This window comes from Lucilia sericata, unplaced genomic scaffold (assembly GCF_015586225.1).
Source record: "Lucilia sericata isolate MDLA Ls3-8-SP2 unplaced genomic scaffold, ASM1558622v1 Contig001054F_arrow, whole genome shotgun sequence".
Classification (NCBI taxonomy): domain Eukaryota; kingdom Metazoa; phylum Arthropoda; class Insecta; order Diptera; family Calliphoridae; genus Lucilia; species Lucilia sericata.
Genome location: NW_023995032.1, coordinates 1 through 14374, shown reverse-complemented (window position 1 = coordinate 14374; position 14374 = coordinate 1). Strand labels below are relative to the sequence as shown.

Here is a 14374-nt window from a genome sequence, read left to right as displayed (position 1 = left end):
AAGGAATCAAGCAGTGTTAAAATGAAATTAAATGTTTATTTGGAATCTTTTTAAAATGATTAAAATATTTTTAAATATAAAAATAAGAAAGGTCAAAGGTTATTAGAAATTGAAAATAATATAACTCAAAATGTATATGGGTTATGCTTGAAAAACAAATTACTTTTGGTAGCTTAAAGTCTTTCCTTAAAATATGAAAAATTTAAAACTGAATTCTTTTTTATTTTCAGAGTTATGGACCTAAATGTATTTTATCAAAATAATCTTGATTGTAAACTTTGAATCCAAATTAAATGTTCCATTGCTAGCGCAAAAGTCTTTTAATAATATTAAATGATAAAAAGGTTTTAAAACTGTTTTGTTTTTGTTTAAAATTGAATTCATTTTCCAAATGGTCTAATTTATGGAAATTAGATTTCTGTAAACTGTTAAAACTTTTTGCAGAAAAACACGGGCACATTCCTCATCCAAACGTTGAATTCCCGATGAAATGACTGAGTTTGTGTAGAAGTTTGGGTTTGGAAACTGGTAAATGTCTAAAAGTTTGAATTGTAAAAAGCACCTTCTTTTGTAGAAAACAAAGAAGTAATTAGTACTCATATATTTCACAAGTACCCTGATGTTAGATCTAACTAAATTACAGACTAAAATATATAACATACTACTGATTAAACTCGACCATGGATCTGATTATAGACCCCACAATAGACCAGGCTGTAGACTCAAGGCTTGACTATCCTATAGACTAGACTATAGACTAGCCTATGGACTAGATTATAGACAAGACTATAGACTAGAATATAGACTACACTATAGACTAGGTTATAGACTAGACTATAATCTAGAATATAAACTGGACTATAGACCAGAATATAGAATAGATTATAGACTTGGCTACAGGCTAGACTAGTCTATAGACTATAGACTAGATTACAGGCTTGACTATAGACTAGACTAGACTATAAACTAGAGTGCTAACTAGACTATAGACTGTACTATAGACTAGACCAGTGTATAGACTAGACCATAGACTATAGTCTATAGACAAGATTATAGACCATACTGCTGAATAAAATAGACCCTGGACCAGATTGTAGACCCCACCATACACTAGACTGCAGACTAGAATGTAGACTCAACTATAGAATAGATTATATGGTATAGACCAGCCTATAGGCTAGACCATAGACTAGACTATAGACTAAATTATAGACAAGACTAGAATATCGACTAGAATATAGACTACACTACAGACTAGGCTATAGACTAGACTATGGACTAGCTTATAAACAAGACCATAGACTAGATTATCGACTAGAATATAGACCACACTATAGACTAAGCTATAGACTAGTCTATATACAAGACTATAGACAAAACTGTAGACAAGACTAAAGGCTAGAATATAGACCAGAATATAAAGTAGACTATAGACTAGACCGTAGACTCGACTGTTGACTCGACTATAGATTAGACTATAGACAAGACAACCATGGACCAGATTTTGGACCCCACCATAGACTAGACGCTAGACTAGACTGTAGACACGACTATTAACTCGACTATAGACTAGAGCAGACTATAGACTAGACTATTCTATAGACTAGACAATAGAGTATAGACTACCTTATAGACTAGAATATAGACAAGACTAGCATATCGACTAGAATATGGACTACACTACAGACTAGGCTATAGACTGGACTATAGACTAGATTATAGACAAGACTATAGACTAGACTATAGACAAGAATATAAACTAGTCTATAGACCAGTCTATAGGCTAGACTATAGACCAGTCTATAGGCTAGACTATAGACCAGTCTATAGGCTAGATTATAGAGCACACCATAGACTAGACTATAGACTCGACTACTGACTGGACCATAGACTAGAGCAGACTCTAGACTATTCTATAGACTAAACTATAGACTAGCCTATAGTCTATACTATAGACTAGATTATAGATAAGACTATAAACTAGAATATAGACTACACTATAGACTAGGCTATTGACTAGACTAGAGGCAAAACTATAGATTCGACTATAGACTAGAATATAAACTTAACTATGGACTAAAGAATAGAATAGAGTATAGACTAGACCAAAGACTAAACTATAGACTTAAATTATATAAACTTTATAAAGATAGTCTTAAGCTTTCTGAAAATAATATTAATATTCTTCTTGTTTAACTAGAACTATAGCTTTTTTGACGTCAAACTAGACAACATTTCATTAATAAAAAAATTTTATTTTTAAATTTTGAACTTGTTCTTTAACTTATTTTTAAACTTTTTTCCATAAACATCGTTCCTTTAGATGCATTAAACTAAAAATCATTTAAAAATTCGTTTAAATATAAAACATACTAAATCATAAAATTATTTTTTTTTTTTTTAACAGCAAACAATAAAATTTTATTGTTTATGTTTTTCATAAAAAAATATTTCCATTCGCTTTAATTTTATTAAATTAACAAATGTTAATCAACTTATTAGGACATAAAATTCAATTTATTAATACAAACAATAAAACTTAACAAAAGACTTAAGCGGCAAACGTTCTCATAAATTCCCCGATAAAGTTTGTTGCTTAAGTCTTTTGTTTTCAACAGACAAAATATTGTTATAATAAATACTGAATCATTCTAGATTAAATATTATAAAGAGAAACACTTACCATAAAATTAATCCAATTAGAAATTGTTGTTTTTCCATGATGTTGTTGTTGTATTTATAAAACTAAATTCGTTAAAATGTCCACTACGAAATCCTTAAACAGGATATTTATAAATATATATAGTAAAACTATGACTTTTTTGTTGTAGTTATGCTAATAAATTAACTTAGTTTGTTTTTTTTTAATAAATTATAAATTATAAAAAAATTTGGCACTTTTGCTTTCTACAGGTTTATTAACAGGAAACACTTTTAATGTAAATAAATTCTTTTGCTCAATTCGTATTTTTTTAAAACACAAAAATTAAAGTTAGATTTCAAACACTTTTTGCTTTCAATATATATTTTTTATAATTTTTCTTTTACAAGCATTTAAATGTTATATAAATTTTTGTTTTTTTTAGTTATTTTTGTCGTTATAGATACGTCTTGCCAAATAGATAATAACCGATTAAATATATTTTATATTTGAGCCTTTCGCCGTTTAGCATAACGTACATGTGTTAAATACAAACATTGATTCGAATTCAAATACTTCAGGTATTTAAAGGATTCGTAAGCCAGCGCGAAATATTAACACAAACACGTCTTGTTGTAAAATTATTTAATACACCGAACAAAAAACAACACACAAAAATTCAAAATCTTTATATTTTTCAAGAAATAAATGAGAGAAACTGCGCGCACGCGTGCTAACTGCAGCAAGCGCTAAAACAATCTGTAAGCTTAACGAAAGTTAAGCGAGCGCAAAAGTGCAAAGTTGATGACAAAATACACACATACAGTCTAAGACCAACACGCACTTATACCAATACAATTGATAAAATAATAAAGAAAAAAAAAAAGCACCACACAACAAACTGTATCTGTAAGTTAAAGCAGACTTAACTAGTTTTTGTTTGTGTGTTTTGTATTTGTTTTTTTGGTTTTCTTTACCAGCTTAGATTTCGTTTTCGTTTGTTTTTTTTTGACGCGCACGTACACTGCTCAAGCTTACTCAGCCACTGCTGCTGCTCACACAACTACACAAACTCTAAAGCACTTTTGGCTTAAACAAGTAAAATAAATAAATAAACACTAGTTTACGAAATACTCAAAAAATCAAAAAAAAAAAAAAAAAAAACACACAAAAATTATTAACAAAAAGGCAGACAAAAAATACAAAAGAAATAATAAATAAAAAACACAATCTGCCGTGTCTACCACCACGCGTTCGATGACTTTTTTTGTCTTTGCTGGCTCAATATAAAACTCTATCTGAAAAGCCCAGAGTGAACGTCTAGCGTTTTTAATACAAAAACACGAAAAGTGCAGCAATCTATAAACATTCGCTCGTACTTTGTTGCCTCTTTGTAATTAATATCTCTATGGGTGTCGGTTTTTGTGTGTTTGAGTTTTTTTTTGTAGAAGTATAGGTTTGGAAACCGGTAAATGTCTAAAAGTTTGAATTGTAAAAAGCACCTTTTTTTTCGTAGAAAACCCAGAAGTAATTAGTACTCTTTTATTTCACAAGTACCCTACTGTTTGACTATAGATCTGTATAGATTATAGACCTACATTTAGAACATATTTTAGACTAAACTATTGGAACTGATTAAAGACCACACCACAGATCACACAATAGAATAGACTATAAACTAGACTAAATACTAGAATATAGACTAGCCTACTGACTACACTATACACTAGACTATACTTTAAAATAGACTAAAGAATAGACTATACAATAGACTATCGACTAGACTATAGACTATACTATAGAATAGACAGACCATAGAATAGACCATAGAACAGAATATATGTAGACCAGACTAGAGACTAGACTATAGACTAGACTATAGACTACACTATAGACTAGACTATAGGATAGACTATGAAATAGACTATAGACTAGACTATAGACTAGACTATAGACTAGAATATAGACTAGACTATAGACTAGACTAGAGACTAGACTATAGACTAGACCATAGACTACACTATAGACTAGACTATAGGCTAGACTATGAAATAGACTATAGACTAGACTATAGACAAGAATATAGACTAGACTATAGACTAGACTATAAACTAGACTAGAGACTAGACTATAGACTATACTATAGTATATACTATAGAAGACTCTAAATAGACTATCGATTGGACTATATTATAGAATAGACTATAGAATAGACCGTAGAATAGACTATAGACAAGACTATAGACTAAACTATAGACTAGACTATAGACTAGACTATAGACTAGACTATAGACTAGACTATAGACTAGACTTAGACTAGACTTTAGACTAGACTATAGACTAGACTATAGACTAGACTATAGACTAGACTATACTTAGACTACTTAGACTAGACTATAGACTAGACTAATAGACTAGACTATAGACTAGACTATAGACTAGACTATAGACTAGACTATAGACTAGACTATAGACTAGACTATAGACTAGACTATAGACTAGACTATAGACTAGACTATAGACTAGACTATAGACTAGACTATAGACTAGACTATAGACTAGACTATAGACTAGACTATAGACTAGACTATAGACTAGACTATAGACTAGACTATAGACTAGACTATAGACTAGACTATAGACTAGACTATAGACTAGACTATAGACTAGACTATAGACTAGACTATAGACTAGACTATAGACTAGACTATAGACTAGACTATAGACTAGACTATAGCTAGACTATAGACTAGACTATAGACTAGACTATAGACTAGACTATAGACTAGACTATAGACTAGACTATAGACTAGACTATAGACTAGACTATAGACCTAACTATAGACTAGAATTAGACTATAGACTAGACTATAGACTAGACTATAGACTAGACTATAGACTAGACTATAGACTAGACTATAGACTAGACTATAGACTAGACTATAGACTAGACTATAGACTAGACTATAGACTAGACTATAGACTAGACTATAGACTAGACTATAGACTAGACTATAGACTAGACTATAGACTAGACTATAGACTAGACTATAGACTAGACTATAGACTAGACTATAGACTAGACTATAGACTAGACTATAGACTAGACTATAGACTAGACTATAGACTAGACTATAGACTAGACTATAGACTAGACTATAGACTAGACTATAGACTAGACTATAGACTAGACTAGACTATAGACTAGACTATAGACTAGACTATAGACTAGACTATAGACTAGACTATAGACTAGACTATAGACTAGACTATAGACTAGACTATAGACTAGACTATAGACTAGACTATAGACTAGACTATAGACTAGACTATAGACTAGACTATAGACTAGACTAAGACTAGACTAGACTAGACTAGACTATAGACTAGACTATAGACTAGACTATAGACTAGACTATAGACTAGACTATAGACTAGACTATAGACTAGACTATAGACTAGACTATAGACTAGACTATAGACTAGACTATAGACTAGACTATAGACTAGACTATAGACTAGACTATAGACTAGACTATAGACTAGACTATAGACTAGACTATAGACTAGACTATAGACTAGACTATAGACTAGACTATAGACTAGACTATAGACTAGACTATAGACTAGACTATAGACTAGACTATAGACTAGACTATAGACTAGACTATAGACTAGACTATAGACTAGACTATAGACTAGACTATAGACTAACTATAGACTAGACTATAGACTAGACTATAGACTAGACTATAGACTAGACAGACTATAGACTAGACTATAGACTAGACTATAGACTAGACTATAGACTAGACTATAGACTAGACTATAGACTAGACTATAGACTAGACTATAGACTAGACTATAGACTAGACTATAGACTAGACTATAGACTAGACTATAGACTAGACTAGACTATAGACTAGACTATAGACTAGACTATAGACTAGACTATAGACTAGACTATAGACTAGACTATAGACTAGACTATAGACTAGACTATAGACTAGACTATTGACTAGACTATAGACTAGACTATAGACTAGACTATAGACTAGACTATAGACTAGACTATAGACTAGACTATAGACTAGACTATAGACTAGACTATAGACTAGACTATAGACTAGACTATAGACTAGACTATAGACTAGACTATAGACTAGACTATAGACTAGACTATAGACTAGACTATAGACTAGACTATAGACTAGACTATAGACTAGACTATAGACTAGACTATAGACTAGACTATAGACTAGACTATAGACTAGACTATAGACTAGACTATAGACTAGACTATAGACTAGACTATAGACTAGACTATAGACTAGACTATAGACTAGACTATAGACTAGACTATAGACTAGACTATAGACTAGACTATAGACTAGACTATAGACTAGACTATAGACTAGACTATAGATTATAGACTAAAGTACTTTTGTAAAATTACTTTTCTTTTCCCGATTAACTATAGTCTATAATTTAGTCTATAGTCTAGTATATTTCCTTGTCTATGGTCTAGTCTATTGCTTAGTATATAGTCTAGTCGGTAGCCTAGTTTATAGTCTAGTCTATAGTCTAGAACCAAAGCCTGGTCTATTGTTCTAGAACTATAAAAAACAACAATTTTAAAAATTGCTATTTAAAAATTATTGCTCGTATAATTTGATGTTTAAAGAGTATGGCATTTTTTTAATAATTTTTAAAAGTTAACAAAATCTATTTATATTTTTACAATTTTAGAATAACTTATAATAGCAAATATTTTGATTTATGGTTTCATTATAATAAATCATTAAGATAAGAAACTTTTGTAAAAGTACTTTATTTTTTTTCAATAAAATAAATTAGTATTTTTCAGAAATAAACAGAAATAATTAATTTTTTATTATTAAATAGCCACAAAAATTTTTAAAATTTTAATTACAGCAAAAAATAAAAACTCATTTAAAAAAGCGCATCTTATTGTCGTCTTTGACAAATATTAATTACAAAAAATTGTTAAAAATAAAACTCAAAAGCTTCTAAAAAAAAATTTGCGCTCTCAAACTAATTTTGCAATGTGAGTAAAAAAGATAAAAAAGTAATAAAAATAAGAAGAAAATAAAAACAAAAAAACACTACAAAAAGTTGTTTAAGTCTTTTCAAGATAAGAAACCATGTGCTCAATTATCTAAATGCAACTTGAAATTTGTTGCTGCTGCCACTACTAACATCGAAATATTTGAAAAACTTAAGAAAAAATCTTAGACAAAAATCAAAAGAAAAAATAAATAAACAAAGATAAAATTGAAATTACACAGAGAAAGTGTGAAAAAACAGACAGCAGCAGCCTTTAGTCTACAACAAAAAAAAGCTTTGAATAGCTGGGCCTCTTAAAATCGAAAATGTACCATAACAACAACAACAACAGAAAACTTGTAAAAATTTTAAGTTCGAAAAAAAAACTATAGAAGTAACAAGAAGATAAACATACAAAAATTGCAAAAAGATATTAAAGTCAAATGAAAGTAAAACCAGGTCAATATACGCACCTTAATATTTTTTAAAGTTTGTATGATTTTTTGTCTGCTTTTTGCGTTTAACAAAGTTTATATTTATTATTTTTTGCATAATTTTACAAATACAAAGTTGTAAAAACATTTTATGCACATTTCAGTTGAGTTTTTGTTGTTTTGTTGTTTTTCTTTCAGAGATTTTTCATAAAGTTTATTTTTGTATGTCTGGATTTTTTCTTATTTTTTTTGTGAAAGGCATCACGCGCTTTTTTTGAGTCAATATTTAATTTTGGGACAGTTTGCGTTTTTTATTTACTTTTAATTTATTTTTTTTACAAAAGGCGTTAACTGAACAAAAATCTCTAGCAAATTTTTATGTTTCTCCAATTTTCATATTTTTTTTTTCGATTTGATGATTGTCATTTAAATATGTGAGTTTTTTTATTGCTGTTTTATTTTTTTGCGAAGGCATTGTTTACAAAACAGAACGTAGGTTGGGTGAGAAATTTGTTACAAAAGAAATTTTATAGTGCAGTATCATGCAGACTTACTATAGTCCTCACTAGGGCTTACTGTACTACAGACTAGACTACTTCATAATTCTAACTGTAGGGTATAGTCTAGGCTATAGTCTAGTCTATATTCTAGTCTATAGTCTAGTCTATAGTGCAATCTATAGCGTAGTCTATAGTCTAGTCTATAGTCTAGTGTAAAGTCTGGTGTATAGTCTAGTGTATAGTCTAGTGTATAGTCTAGTGTATAGTCTAGTGTATAGTCTAGTGTAGTCTAGTCTAGTCTAGTCTATAGTCTAGTCTAGTCTAGTCTAGTCTAGTCTAGTCTAGTCTAGTCTATAGTCTAGTCTATAGTCTAGTCTATAGTCTAGTCTATAGTCTAGTCTATAGTCTAGTCTATAGTCTAGTCTATAGTCTAGTCTATAGTCTAGTCTATAGTCTAGTCTATAGTCTAGTCTATAGTCTAGTCTATAGTCTAGTCTATAGTCTAGTCTATAGTCTAGTCTATAGTCTAGTCTATAGTCTAGTCTATAGTCTAGTCTATAGTCTAGTCTATAGTCTAGTCTATAGTCTAGTCTATAGTCTAGTCTATAGTCTAGTCTATAGTCTAGTCTATAGTCTAGTCTATAGTCTAGTCTATAGTCTAGTCTATAGTCTAGTCTATAGTCTAGTCTATAGTCTAGTCTATAGTCTAGTCTATAGTCTAGTCTATAGTCTAGTCTATAGTCTAGTCTATAGTCTAGTCTATAGTCTAGTCTATAGTCTAGTCTATAGTCTAGTCTATAGTCTAGTCTATAGTCTAGTCTATAGTCTAGTCTATAGTCAAGTCTATAGTCTAGTCTATAGTCTAGTCTATAGTCTAGTCTATAGTGCAATCTATAGCGTAGTCTATAGTCTAGTGTATAGTGCAAAGTCTATTCTATAGTGCAATCTATAGTATAGTCTATAGTGCAATCTATAGTCTAGTCTATAGTCTAGTCTATAGTCTAGTGTAAAGTCTGGTGTATAGTCTAGTGTATAGTCTAGTGTATAGTCTAGTGTATAGTCTAGTGTATAGTCTAGTGTATAGTCTAGTGTATAGTCTAGTGTATAGTCTAGTCTATAGTCTAGTCTATAGTCTAGTCTATAGTCTAGTCTATAGTCTAATCTATAGTCTAGTCTAGTCTAGTCTATAGTCTAGTCTATAGTCTAGTCTATAGTCTAGTCTATAGTCTATCTATAGTCTAGTCTATAGTCTAGTCTATAGTCTAGTCTATACTCTAGTCTAGTATAGTCTATAGTCTAGTCTATAGTCTAGTCTATAGTCTAGTCTATAGTCTAGTCTATAGTCTAGTCTATAGTCTAGTCTATAGTCTAGTCTATAGTCTAGTCTATAGTCTAGTCTATAGTCTAGTCTAGTCTAGTCTAGTCTATAGTCTAGTCTACAGTCTAGTCTATAGTCTAGTCTATAGTCTAGTCTATAGTCTAGTCTATAGTCTAGTCTATAGTCTAGTCTATAGTCTAGTCTATAGTCTAGTCTATAGTCTAGTCTATAGTCTAGTCTATAGTCTAGTCTATAGTCTAGTCTATAGTCTAGTCTATAGTCTAGTCTATAGTCTAGTCTATAGTCTAGTCTATAGTCTAGTCTATAGTCTAGTCTATAGTCTAGTCTATAGTCTAGTCTATAGTCTAGTCTATAGTCTAGTCTATAGTCTAGTCTATAGTCTAGTCTATAGTCTAGTCTATAGTCTAGTCTATAGTCTAGTCTATAGTCTAGTCTATAGTCTAGTCTATAGTCTAGTCTATAGTCTAGTCTATAGTCTAGTCCATAGTCTAGTCTATAGTCTAGTCCATAGTCTAGTCTATAGTCTAGTCTATAGTCTAGTCTATAGTCTAGTCTATAGTCTAGTCTATAGTCTAGTCTATAGTTTAGTCTATAGTCTGGTCCATAGTCTAGTCTATAGTCTAGTCTATAGTCTAGTCTATAGTCTAGTCTATAGTCTAGTCTATAGTCTAGTCTATAGTCTAGTCTATAGTCTAGTCTATAGTCTAGTCTATAGTCTAGTCTATAGTCTAGTCTATAGTCTAGTCTATAGTCTAGTCTATAGTCTAGTCTATAGTCTAGTCTATAGTCTAGTCTATAGTCTAGTCTATAGTCTAGTCTATAGTCTAGTCTATAGTCTAGTCTATAGTCTAGTCTATAGTCTAGTCTATAGTCTAGTCTATAGTCTAGTCTATAGTCTAGTCTATAGTCTAGTCTATAGTCTAGTCTATAGTCTACTATAGTCTAGTCTATAGTCTAGTCTATAGTCTAGTCTATAGTCTAGTCTATAGTCTAGTCTATAGTCTAGTCTATAGTTTAGTCTATAGTCTAGTCTATAGTCTAGTCTATAGTCTAGTCTATAGTCTAGTCTATAGTCTAGTCTATAGTCTAGTCTATAGTCTAGTCTATAGTCTAGTCTATAGTCTAGTCTATAGTCTAGTCTATAGTCTAGTCTATAGTCTAGTTTATAGTCAAGTCTATAGTCTAGTCTATAGTCTAGTCTATAGTCTAGACTACAGTCTAGTCTATAGTGTAGTCTATAGTCTAGTCTATAGTCTAGTCTATAGTTTAGTCTATATTCTAGTCTATAGTCTAGTCTATATTCTAGTCTATAGTCTAGTCTATAGCCTAGTCTATAGTCTAGTCCATAGTCTAGTCTCTAGTCTAGTCTATAGTCTAGTCCATAGTCTAGTCTATAGTCTAGGCTATAGTCTAGTCTATAGTCTACTCTATAGTCTAGTCTATAGTCTAGTCTATAGTCTACTCTATAGTCTAGTCTATAGTCTAGTATATAGTCTAGTCTATAGTATAGTCTATACTCTATTCTATAGTCCAGTCGATAGTTTAATGTACATTCTGGTCAGTAGACTTATCTACAATCCACACTATAGCCTGTCAGAAGTCTAATCTATAATCCACACTTTAGTCTGATATATAGTCTATTCTATAGACCAATCTATATTTCATCCTGTAGTCTAGTCTATGGTCCGGACTATAGTTTAGGCTATTGTCCATACTATAGTCTACTCTAGTAATCTATAGTCTATTATATATTGTAGTTATAAGTTTATTCTATTCTTAGGTCTTTTGTATCATTTTTCGCACAGCCCTCGTATAATGATCTGTTTTTATATATCAAAGTGTTGTATCATCATCATTTGGGATGCTGTGCATCCAATGATGATGTAATATTCCTACAATTTTTTATGTTTGTTTTAAGATTTTTTTCTTTCATTATTGTTGTAGTAGTCGTTTGTTTTCTTCGTATTTTGGCAAATGTGCCATTGAGTGCCTGGTAAAAGGTCTGTTGTCATTTATTTGTTTTATTTTTTTTAGTGTTTTCTTTTAATTTCTTGTCCCAACTTCACAGCACTATTGTTTTGATTTTTTTAAGCTCATGTGATATTTTGCTTAAATACAACAATGACTTAAACTTAAATTTGCATGTTTTTATTGTATCACAACAATTTGTATTGAACGTAATGAATGTCCCACTAAAAAAAAATAATCAATTCACTTTAAAATGAAAGTAAAAGCAAAATATAACACAAACAGCTTATGCCAAAAAAATGCCAAGATTGCAGCATTTTTAACCCAATTTATTGTGATAAGTTTTCAAGTTCCGCAACTATTAATAATTTATATCGATGACTACTCTCGATAGTGGTCATCATTGCTAAGATATTGACATGTGTTTGTATATTAGTAAACTATTTAGGAGATTGGCAAAATATTGGAAACTTTTTCTATATGTAAATATATACAATAGGTTTAAACTTGTTATTAAGGAGACAAACAATAGTTAATTTAGAAAATTAATTAATGTTCCTTCTAGGAGCAGCCTTTGTCCAAAGAGGATGTTTTTTGTAAATTAAAGCAGAAAAGCTGTGGACCTCTTTCCTATATTAAAAGGTAAAAAGTCATAGTACAAAATTTTAACTCTCTAAAACGTCCCTCCAAAAACCGATTTTAAACGAATAAAATAATTTGTAAATCGTACTTTTAATTAAACACTTTTTAAGCAAAACTTTTCATTTTGCTCTATTTTTAAAATTGATTTAAAAAGATTATTTAAAATTACAACTAATAGATTAATACAAATTAAAATTTCCATACATTTTTAATTACACTATTAAAGTAATTAATATCTGTTTACTATTAATAAGTTCAATTATGTTAATTTTATGTCTTAAACATTTATAATGTACAAAAGTAGCATTCAAATGATATGTAGTGCACACTACATAGTTAATTTAGTGTGAAACTATGTTCGTCATGGGATCGATTCCCACCAGAAACGCAGGCAATGGGGCACACAAAGAACTGAATAGGGTCGGTGGAGGTTAAGGTGTATTTCTTACTCTTTTGTAATTCTGTACTAACTAACTAACTAACTAACTAACTAACTAACTAACTACTAACTAACTAACTAACTAACTAACTAACTAACTAACTACTAACTAACTAACTAACTAACTACTAACTAACTAACTAACTAACTAACTAACTAACTAACTAACTAACTAACTAACTAACTAACTAACTAACTAACTAACTAACTAACTAACTAACTAACTAACTAACTACTAACTAACTAACTAACTACTAACTAACTAACTAACTAACTAACTAACTAACTAACTAACTAACTAACTAACTAACTAACTAACTAACTAACTACTAACTAACTAACTAACTAACTAACTAACTAACTAACTAACTAACTAACTAACTAACTAACTAACTAACTAACTAACTAACTAACTAACTAACTACTAACTACTAACTAACTAACTAACTAACTAACTAACTAACTAACTAACTAACTAACTACTAACTAACTAACTAACTAACTAACTAACTAACTAACTAACTAACTAACTAACTAACTAACTAACTAACTAACTAACTAACTAACTAACTAACTAACTAACTAACTAACTAACTAACTAACTAACTAACTACTAACTAACTAACTAACTAACTAACTAACTAACTAACTAACTAACTAACTAACTAACTAACTAACTAACTAACTAACTAACTAACTAACTAACTAACTAACTAACTAACTAACTAACTAACTAACTAACTAACTAACTAACTAACTAACTAACTAACTAACTAACTAACTAACTAACTAACTAACTAACTAACTAACTAACTAACTAACTAACTAACTAACTAACTAACTAACTAACTAACTAACTAACTAACTAACTAACTAACTAACTAACTAACTACTAACTAACTAACTAACTAACTAACTAACTAACTAACTAACTAACTAACTAACTAACTAACTAACTACTAACTAACTAACTAACTAACTAACTAACTAACTAACTAACTACTACTACTAACTAACTAACTAACTAACTAACTAACTAACTAACTAACTAACTAACTAACTAACTAACTAACTAACTAACTAACTAACTAACTACTAACTACTAACTAACTAACTAACTAACTAACTAAACTGACAAGCAACCATTTTTCTTAAAAATTCGAAACCCAAAGACCAAAGTTAACTTTTCAAAAGGTTCAATCAAGCCTTATTTCAAATCTGGCCTCAAGATCACATCAGATGTTCCAGATATTGTGTCATCAAAATTAAGAACCCCATTTTTTGCCATATTGTTTTAAGCTACGTTATATCTTCCGTTTTCTTCGGGATTTTCAAGATTCGGCG

General features: G+C 30.0%; 1 protein-coding gene across 1 annotated transcript in view; it reads right to left on the bottom strand.

The window, feature by feature from the left end:
- The window catches only part of LOC119609748, a 66128-nt gene extending 62348 nt beyond the window's left edge, over window positions 1-3780 (bottom strand). Inside the window, exon 1 of the mRNA XM_037964651.1 lies at window positions 2684-3780. Coding sequence (XP_037820579.1) covers window positions 2684-2721 — 38 coding nt within the window. The 5' untranslated portion in view covers window positions 2722-3780. The remainder of the gene's footprint in view (window positions 1-2683) is intronic.
- Window positions 3781-14374: the final 10594 nt, after the last annotated feature.